The sequence below is a fragment of the Canis aureus genome, chromosome X, assembly GCF_053574225.1.
Source record: "Canis aureus isolate CA01 chromosome X, VMU_Caureus_v.1.0, whole genome shotgun sequence".
NCBI lineage: Eukaryota > Metazoa > Chordata > Mammalia > Carnivora > Canidae > Canis > Canis aureus.
Genome location: NC_135649.1, coordinates 16,845,853 through 16,855,590, shown reverse-complemented (window position 1 = coordinate 16,855,590; position 9,738 = coordinate 16,845,853). Strand labels below are relative to the sequence as shown.

At 42.3% G+C, this 9,738-nt stretch overlaps 1 protein-coding gene across 1 annotated transcript; it reads left to right on the top strand.

The window, feature by feature from the left end:
* The first annotated feature begins 279 nt into the window (after nt 1-279).
* On the top strand, nt 280-4,665 carry BRS3 (bombesin receptor subtype 3). Its single transcript, XM_077889009.1, has 3 exons — nt 280-713; nt 2,302-2,653; nt 4,127-4,665. The coding sequence occupies exons 1-3, from the start codon at nt 280-282 to the stop codon at nt 4,538-4,540; spliced, it is 1,200 nt and encodes a 399-aa protein (XP_077745135.1). The 3' UTR covers nt 4,541-4,665.
* Nucleotides 4,666-9,738: the final 5,073 nt, after the last annotated feature.

The following is a 9,738-nucleotide window of genomic DNA, read 5'->3' as shown; positions in this document are numbered from 1 at the left end:
AAGCAACTGCAGAGCATTTCCCAAACCCCCCTCCCTGTGTCACGGAAACGCCAATAAAACTCCTCCACCTCCCACCCTTCAATGCCAGGATCGGTAAGCATTTAGCCAAGCATGCTGGGAGACACAGAACAACTGAAGGAAAGGAGGATCCGGGCGTCTTGAATTTGCTTGCCATTCTGCTCTGTTCTACCATCTCATTACTAGACGTAGGCATTAGACGTGACAATCAACTACATTTAAACTGCGAAGAAGAAATATTAAAGGCAGTCTTCAGAAGAAATGTCTCAAAGACAGCCTCAGTCACCTAATGAGACTTTAATTCCAATCACAAATGACACAGAATCATCAAGCTCTCTCGTTCCTAATGATACCACAAATAAAGGACGGACCGGAGACAACTCTCCAGGAATAGAAGCTTTGTGTGCCATCTACATCACTTATGCTGTGATCATTTCTGTGGGGATCCTTGGAAATGCTATTCTCATCAAAGTCTTTTTCAAGACCAAATCCATGCAAACAGTTCCAAATATTTTCATCACCAGCTTGGCTTTTGGGGATCTTTTACTTCTGCTAACTTGTGTGCCAGTGGATGCAACCCACTACCTTGCAGAAGGATGGCTGTTCGGGAGAATTGGCTGTAAGGTGCTTTCTTTTATCCGGCTCACTTCTGTTGGTGTATCAGTGTTCACATTAACCATTCTCAGCGCTGACAGGTGGGTTTCTTTTCTCAGTTTTATTTGTCAGGATGTAAAATTAGGCAAAAGAGAGAGAGGAAAGCTTGTACTTAGCATTCACAGGCTACTATTCTGCTTTTCTTACAGTCTGCAACGTGGATGTAAGATTAGAAAATTGGAGGGGGGGCATTGAAAATAAAAGTTGGTGTAAGAATGTTAAAATTCCTGTGTTAGCATCGGAGGAAAGGCTGAAATTGTGTGTTTTAGGAATAATTTATTCTCTTTGAAGTATAATTGTTTGCTTGAAAGAATACGGAACAGTGTTTCCCCCCTCCCCGTTTATTTATTAAGTAAGTAAGGCAAACCGTTCCAGGTGTAAAAGAAAAACAATTCATGCTTTATACATTAGTGCAGCCTAGTGGTGCAATATTGTTAACATTAAAACATCAGCATAGGTGTGAAATTGACCACATATACGTTATTGTCCACAGAAGAATGGTAAAAAGATGCACGCATCCAATTTATTTGAAATTCATCAAATTAGCCAGTGGCAGAAAAACGATGAGGTTTTCGGCTGCCTGGTAACTCAGTGTAATGTCATCACTTAATTGTATTTGTTTTCTCCATAGGCATTCGGTGACAGTCTTGTTCCCGGAGAAATAAATTAATCCGGTTGACTTTTAGAGCTCTATGGATAGAGCGTGTGAGAACCTCTGGCAGTCCGTGTATTCAGGCTCTGTTAGGGTATTTTCGGTCTACGTACTGTGTTTTTCTGTGTTCCTAGTGTAGAATAACTGTGAAAGCAGGGGAGAAAATTGAGGCTCCAAATGTTAAAAGTGATGCTTTAAAAAGCCTGCTAGAAGCCTGTAACTAATCAATGCCTAGCAGTGCCAGAAGGAATTGCTTCTTCAGATTCTGGAATCTAAGAGGAGGAAAAGCTTTCCCTGTGTCTTTTATGGATTTTTGCTTTGACTGGCTTTATATTCTATCTGAGGGTAGATTTACTTAAAGGCTGTAGATTTTAAGGTTTGTTAGCATAAGGAGGCACCTTTGTACGGGCAAAGGGTGTCCGGTTTCACCCTTGCCTTGCTCTAAATCTACCCACAGATCAGCTTGGGCAACAAAGTAGCCCTTATGAACAGGGAAGAAATCAACCCTCTTCTCTTCACTGCACAAACTCTTGGAAATCTTTTCTGGGAAGGTTGACGACTGTTCACTCACGAAGGAAGGAGAATTAGGTTTAAAAGCAGTCACTTGTGCAAAAAGGAAGTCTTTTAGAACATGTAAGGTTCTACACAAGTAATGAATTACTCTCAATCATACCAAAAAATCATGCTGAAAAAAAATGCATTCGTCCTAAATAGAGGGTCTACACACAAAATTCTAAAATTGCAACTCTGAAATAGTTCCTATTAGGGAATAGGAGAAAAGGATGATTAGCATAAATATAAAATATTGGGACGGATAATGTATTTGAAATCATAATAATATCAGTTGGTTGATGTTGTTGGTTATAGATATGTGGATAGGAGGCAGAAATGGATGACCACTAAGGTCATTTCTAACCCCAAGATTCTATAGTTTTGGTATTTATTTTGATTTTTTGCCTATGGTTGTGTGTTTCTAGATACAAGGCAGTTGTGAAGCCACTGGAGCGGCAGCCCTCCAATGCCATCCTGAAGACCTGTGCCAAAGCTGGCTGCGTCTGGATCGTGTCTATGCTAATTGCTCTACCTGAGGCTATATTTTCAAATGTGTATACTTTACAAGATCCCGACAAAAATATGACACTTGAAGCGTGTACCTCTTATCCTGTTTCTGAGAAGCTCATGCAAGAGATACATTCTCTGCTGTGTTTCTTAGTGTTCTATATTATTCCACTCTCGATTATCTCTGTCTATTATTCTCTAATTGCCAGGACTCTTTACAAAAGCACCCTGAACATACCTACTGAGGAACAGAGCCATGCTCGCAAGCAGGTATGTATTAATCAGGACTCATACATGAATTAATTAATTTATTTATTTTAAAGACTTGATTTATTCATTTGAGACAGAGGGATACAGAGAGAGAGAGAGAGAGAATGAGCAGGGGGAAAGGAAGAAGGAGGAGAAGCAGATTCCCCACTGAGCTGGGAACTCCAATGTGGGGCTCGATACCAGGACCCTGAGATCATGACCCGAGATGAAGGCAGATGCTTAACCATCTGAGCCATCCTGGCACCCCTCATGCATCAATTTAGAAATGAAATTTCTGCTTCACCTGTGAGCAATAAGTGCAATAGCAGTGCAGTATTTTTGTTAGGGTCACAGGCTCTGGAGTCTGTCAGCTCCAGGATTTCATTCTGGCTGTACCACATACTAACTGAGCAATCTTGGGCAAGTTACTTAACCTCTCTGAGCCTATTTCCTTATCTGTAAAATGAAGATGGAGACTGGGTGATATATATATAAAGTGCTCAACCTAGTTCCTGGAGCACAGTGAGCATTCAATACATGGTAGGACTGCTTTTGGTAGAAAAGGGACAGCTGAAGTTTGGGAGAAGTCAAAATTATTCATCCTGTGGAAGACTGAGGAACAGCACCCAAGGTGAGACTACGAAGGGAAGCATCTTTTGTTTTAGAAAGTGTAACAGAATGATAGAAAGACACGGGATGATAGAACTGGCAAGACGCCCTAACATTATTCAATGCAAACCACTTACACACAGAGGAGCAAACTGAGGGCTCAAGGGATAAAGTAAGTGCTGGTGGCAGAGAACACAGAGACTCACAGAAGCTTAAGACCATTGCAAGAGCCAGGTGTGCCCTCCTTCCAGAAATATGAACAGGATAAAAAGAATGTTGCCAAAATGTTCCATTTGATTAAACACACACACACACACACACACACACACACACACACACACACAAGAGGGTTTCTATCTTTCTGGGGTGAGGAGGGAGATGGTTGCATTGGCCTCTTGACACACTGGTTTTTATTCCTTCACTATATGTCAGAATTCCTATAGATCATAAACCATTTTTGGTACCGACTTGGCCACTTCCATGAACCCCGTAAGAACATTCTAACCTAGTCAGCCTCTGCTGGTGGAGAAAGCAGTTTTGTGTAGCCTCTATTTCTAATCAAATTAAAATTTCAAGAATTCCACAACACCGTTGAGGTAATTGGACACATCCTAGAGTCTCTCAAAACCAGGGCTGGGAGTCTCTGTATTAGAACTAATGAGACCAAGATCATGGTTTACCATGCCAATTAACTGGCTGTATTCTATAGGCACAGGCTGCCTTCCCACACCTTCCAAGCAAGCAGTTCTTTCACAAACGCATGCTCAAAGGGACTGCAGCCTGTTAACCGTAAATTTCTATGTAATCTAGAGAATGGCTCTTTAAAATCTCTGCCAGCTAAATGATTGTTTCTGTGGTCATTTTTCTCCTCCTCCCCACTTCTAGATTGAATCCCGGAAGAGAATTGCCAAAACCGTCCTGGTGCTGGTGGCTCTGTTTGCTCTCTGCTGGTTGCCGAATCACCTCTTGTATCTCTACCACTCATTCTCTTATCAAACCTACGTGGACCCCTCTGCCATTCATTTTATTGTCACCATTTTCTCTCGGGTTCTGGCTTTCAGCAATTCTTGCGTAAACCCCTTTGCTCTTTACTGGCTGAGCAAAACCTTCCAGCAGCATTTTAAAGCTCAGTTATTCTGTTGCAAGACAGAGCTGCCGGACCCTCCTCCCACCGATACCCCTCTTAACAACCTGGCTGTGATGGGAAGGGTCCCAGGCCCTGGAAGCTCACAGGTGTCTGAAATCAGTGTGACCTTGTTCACTGGGTGTAGTGTAAAGAAGGAAGATGACAGAGTCTAGCTTTTCAATTAAAAATGGTATTTTTCCTCCCAGCATGTGTATCCGACTCTGAGCTATGCGTAGGTGTATGGTGTCAGGATTTTTTTTTGTTTGTGAATTGTGCTGAAATCTTAGGAGTGAAAGATTCTTATAAAGTAAAAGACAAACCATGATTCTTTGTCAACATACATTGTCATTGGGCTTTCTAAATAAAATGAAGCCCCACTAAGTGTAGAAAGACACGTTTGTATGTCAGTGAATCCTATGGGAGGTTGAATAGGAGAGAGAGTGAAATAAACAAGATGACACTGAAAAATCTTATTTGTTCGCATCACATCCATGTTTCTAATTTCTCCTATACTCCTGTGATTTTCGTAAAACTGTGTTTGCGTTTATTATGTGGTGTAAATCTAGAGATTATGCTTTGCATATGAAAAGGGGATCAAAAAGAGATAAAACTTCTCTTCTGCAGTTTTCTTAAGAAATTAAGCCCTAAAAAATAAACCTTCGCAGGGTTTTTTGACTGCTCTTTTCCATTAATCTCTATTCCATTATAAGAAAGCTCTGCAATTACAATGGAAATGTTTGGGGGTCAGCGAGTATAAAGTTCTGAGTAAGGATCTGAGGCAGGGTGTTTGGCTTACTGGGTCAACACTGACTTAATATAGTTCTACTCACGACTACTACTGATTGATAACTGAGCAAAGCTATCTTTAATAAATACTGTGACGAACTCGCCTTATTCATAGACAAAGTAGTCATATTTATTGTCATTTGAAGGCCCCAGAGAAGGACCTCCATTGAAAAAATCTGTGAAACTGCCAGTGTCTGAAATTCTTCCTTTAAGGAATTCATTTCTTTCTGGTAAGCAGTGCCCTCTTTCTAAAAAGTGGTGAAGTACCACATGAAATCCCTAACATCTGGGTGTGCAATTATTGCCAGGTCATCCTCCTGCTTGACTTCTTTAAACCTGATGGGTGCCTAAGTTCTGTGAGAGTGTGACCTAATTACTCTGCCCTTGGAAATCAGATGGAAGGTTATGATTTTCTATCCTCTGCTCCTACTTGCTAACTCTATAAGCTTAATAATTGTTATTTCAGACAAACTTTTGTCAATTGATGTGTCAAATATAGGTTTGTGGTCTTAGAAAATGTTTTCTTGGGGCAAATTAAAGTTTGGTACTATAGTTATATTTGTATTTCCAAAAACTCGATTTTGGAGTATGCTTTGGCAATTTTGAGCTTTCCTTAAATGGCTTGTGTAGTTGTGAATTTTCGCTAATGATGTGGCTCAAAAAGGGGATATATATTAACACTGAACTTTACATTTCTGTAAAATTGTTTTACTGAAAGTGGGGGTGCCAATACTGTATTAGTATTAGGTTGGACATTGTAATAAGTGGTGGGAAACAAACATGAAATAAAACTTTAAATGACTTTGTGTAACTTTATATTCTAGAAACAATAGTTATAACAGAATATAACTGAGAACCCATTTTAATAACATTTAAGTCCTTTTAAAAAAAAAAAACCAAGATTTATTTATTTGAGAAAGAGAGAGGGAGAGAGCACGCACACACATGCTAGCGGGTGGGGGGTGGGTAGGGAGGGCCAGAGGGAGAGAGAATGTCAAGCAGATGGCCCACTGAACTTGGAGCCTGATGCAGGGCTCCATTCCAGGATCCAGTGATCATGACTTGAGCCAAACTCAAGAGCCAGCCACCTAGGCGCCCCTAAGTTATTTTCAAGTCATAAATCTCCCGGATATTTTACTGTTTCCTCACTCTAAGTAAAAACTACATCTTTACTTTCCTAAACATAGCATTTTAGAAATAGATAAAAGTACCAGATAACAAAAGCCAAGAAAGCTGTTTAGCAGTTGATAAAACTAGAACTCAAAGAACTTTCATTTTCTTCCCTCTTAGCAATCTGTAGGCGACTTGGGGTTCTGATATAAAATAATTCCCTAGGGATCCCTGGGTGGCGCAGCGGTTTGGCGCCTGCCTTTGGCCCAGGGCGCGATTCTGGAGACCCGGGATCGAATCCCACGTCGGGCTCCCGGTGCATGGAGCCTGCTTCTCCCTCTGCCTATGCCTATGTCCCTCTGCCTGCCTCTCTCTCTCTCTCTCTCTCTCTCTGTGTGACTATCATAAATAAATAAAAATTAAAAAAAAAATAATAATTCCCTAAATGGTTTTATAGGGCATCAGCCCCCCCATCCAGAGTTGGGGAATTGGGATTAAAATCTATGGCTTTGTTTTGATTTTGTTTTTAGAGGGGGTGGTCTCTCTCTTTTTTTTTTTTAACAAATGGTCCTAACCTACCTAAGTAGACCCCAATGTCCACAATTGCTTTCACACTGCCTACTGTGGTGCCAGAGATGTTATTATGCTAGATTTTGTTTCTTTGCAGAGGGTCCTAAATGGGCAAAAGGTTGGTACATGGAAAACAAATTCTGTATATGTCCCAATTTTGCTCAGGGTCTGCCCCAACCCATCTTAGGATACGGGACCATAATACTATGTAACAAAACAGGAAAACAAAGTCACAAACTCAGGTATTCCCAAAATGTGCAATGGGTGAGTCTTTGTCATTGAAGCTGAAAGTGCTGGCAAACATTTAACACTGGCATATCCACTGAAAGTAGCAAGTTTGAGGTTAAAGACTTTCTGTAGTTTCAAACCTCTGAGGTCAGGGATCCATCACTCTTTTGTAACTTTGTAAAAGGAGTTACTTTTGTTTCCACTAAACCTTGAGATTACAGGAAGTGGCAACAGAATGAACTTGAATAGGCCCTTTAAAAAAATCTAGTTGGTATAGTTCAGTAATTCTCCAGTGTTCCTAACCCAGGCAGGAGACTTCTTTGGCCAAGGAGTCTCTGCTTTTACAAGTGAATGTATTTTTTTTATCCACCAAGAAGGCCATGGCCTATTAGGGCCATAACACAGTGCCCTAACACAGGTCAAAGAGAGAAAGATGAAGATATTCAGAGAAGCTGGCTTTCCAGGTCCTGAGAACTGGTTTGGCTTCCTGGGTCCAGTAGCCCCTCATGAGACCCATCTACATTTCAATCCTGGAATTTCAGGTGCTATCTTCATCATTGTAAGAAATATATAGGTTGTTTTGTTTTGCTTGTTACCTTGAGTGTTTCTGTAACTTGCAAAAAATCTTGAAAAAGATTACAGAGAGGCTTACAGACTACCTCAGTTACCAGGGAGTACACAGGGAGATAACACACAGGAACCAGGCCTCATAGAGACAATAGCATTGTTAAAGCAAAAACAATAGTCAGGTCTCATGGCCAAACAGAATGCCACTGTAGGCACAAATGTGCTTAGCTCCCAACTCCACTGCTCCATTATTATGGTGACTCAGTGACCCTCTGTCCCTTCCTCAGCTTCTCTTCTCACCTCTGGGGAACTTCTTCACAGCAGACCTCTGTTCTGCTTATTAGGTTGCCTATGTGGGCCTCCCTGCCTCTGTGCTACTCTGACCATGTCCCTGCCCATTCCATACTCATTCCAGTCTCTAGACAAGGCAGTTTATTGGCTCATATAGCCAAATTCAGTCTAGGATGCAGGGCTACCCTATCAGGTCACCTCACAGGCCTCTGGGCAGCCTGTGGGCCACAGTGGCTGGGTCACATGGGACCTACGCATAAGGAATTTTTTTGGCCACCTGTTCAGAGGGGCCTGTGGATACAGCAGGCATTCAGAGGGTCACGAGCAGTAGTAGGGCTGTGTAACATATTATCACCTATGCTGTGAACTCACTCAGGAATGAAATGGGAGCCCAATAACACATTGCTGAAAACAGCTGTACACTATTTTGGGATCCAGGAAGAAATACTTAGCAATGCTTAAATAAGTGAGCCTAATAAAACTCATGTTATCTATATTATATATATAAAAAAGCATGCAAGTTCAGTTCTCCTGTAGTCTGGAACAGAACAAGAACTTCATGAAAAAGAAATGTACTTAAAAAAAAAAAACAACTCAAACCCAAGCTACTATTTAAAAATCGCTTTAAGGGTTGAAACCATATTCTCACAGTCGGTATTTGGGGAGTTAAGATTTTCTAGAGCCCATACGCAACTGCTATATTTAGAAGTAAAAGATCACTGGGATAGCAGAACTAATTTCTTCTGGTAAGCTTTTTACCCTCACGTCTGGTTTATAAAATTTTACGTTTGTACATAAGAAGTTTATCATTGTTATTTTTTAAAGGGATTTTTAAAAACCCTTTTAAACTGTTGTTTTTACTACAACAAATGTTGATAGAATCATCTACATAAACAAGTACGTCTCCCTTGAGCTGTGCCTGTGTTGTTGGCTGCTGGCTCGCCAGAGCCTAGCACAGTCCCTGGCATTTGGTTGCTCAATAAATATCTGCCCGATTAAAAAAAAATACAGACCTTTTTATTTTCTACGATAAATATGTAATTTGATAAAAAGCTGTGTAGAGGGAAAATATTCTGTACTTTTCTAAAAGAAAGACAAAAAACCCGAAGTTGCTGGGCCAGTAAAGCTGGTGCTTATACTTGGATGTTTTAAGTTTCAGGTTTGGAGCTTGAGCACCTCTGAATCGTGGCGTACAAGAGGCAGAAAACTACTGCTCCCCCCTCTCCCCCTCCGCCTTTCCAGAGTCGATCTTCAGCCTGAGAAAGTACCAGAGATAAAGGAGGGGCCTCAGGCTGGGAAAAGAAGGTTGGTCCCCACCCCGTTCGTTCGTTCATTCATTCATTCATTCATTTGCTCACTCGCTCATTCAATACGCACTAGACACCACACCCTGGGCTGGGAGCTTAGGCCAAGAAGCTGAACAAGAGCCGGCGCCCATCCTAGGGAAATCATAAAGAAATAAGCCAAAGTCGCGTTTCCCAAGCGGAACGGGGGAAGGAGGCCTGTCTTTTTCTCAGGAACACAAATCCGTCCCGCCCGCCCCATCCACTCCCCCAAGATGGCGGGCGCCGAGTGGGAACATTCCCACGCCTCCGGCTGCCGCCCACCGCGGCCTCCACCGAGCCCGAGGTCCCTAAGCGCAGCGGCCCCCGCGCCCCCACCCCGCCCCGCCCCGCCCCGCCCAGGAGGCCCGGGTGGGCAGCGGCGGGCGATTAGCAGCGCTCCCCGCAAGACGCCCCGCCCCTAGGGTCCAGCACTGCCCGCCCGCGTCGGCGCTTATTGACGCCACTGGAGGCGTGTCGGCGCGACCCGCGACGTC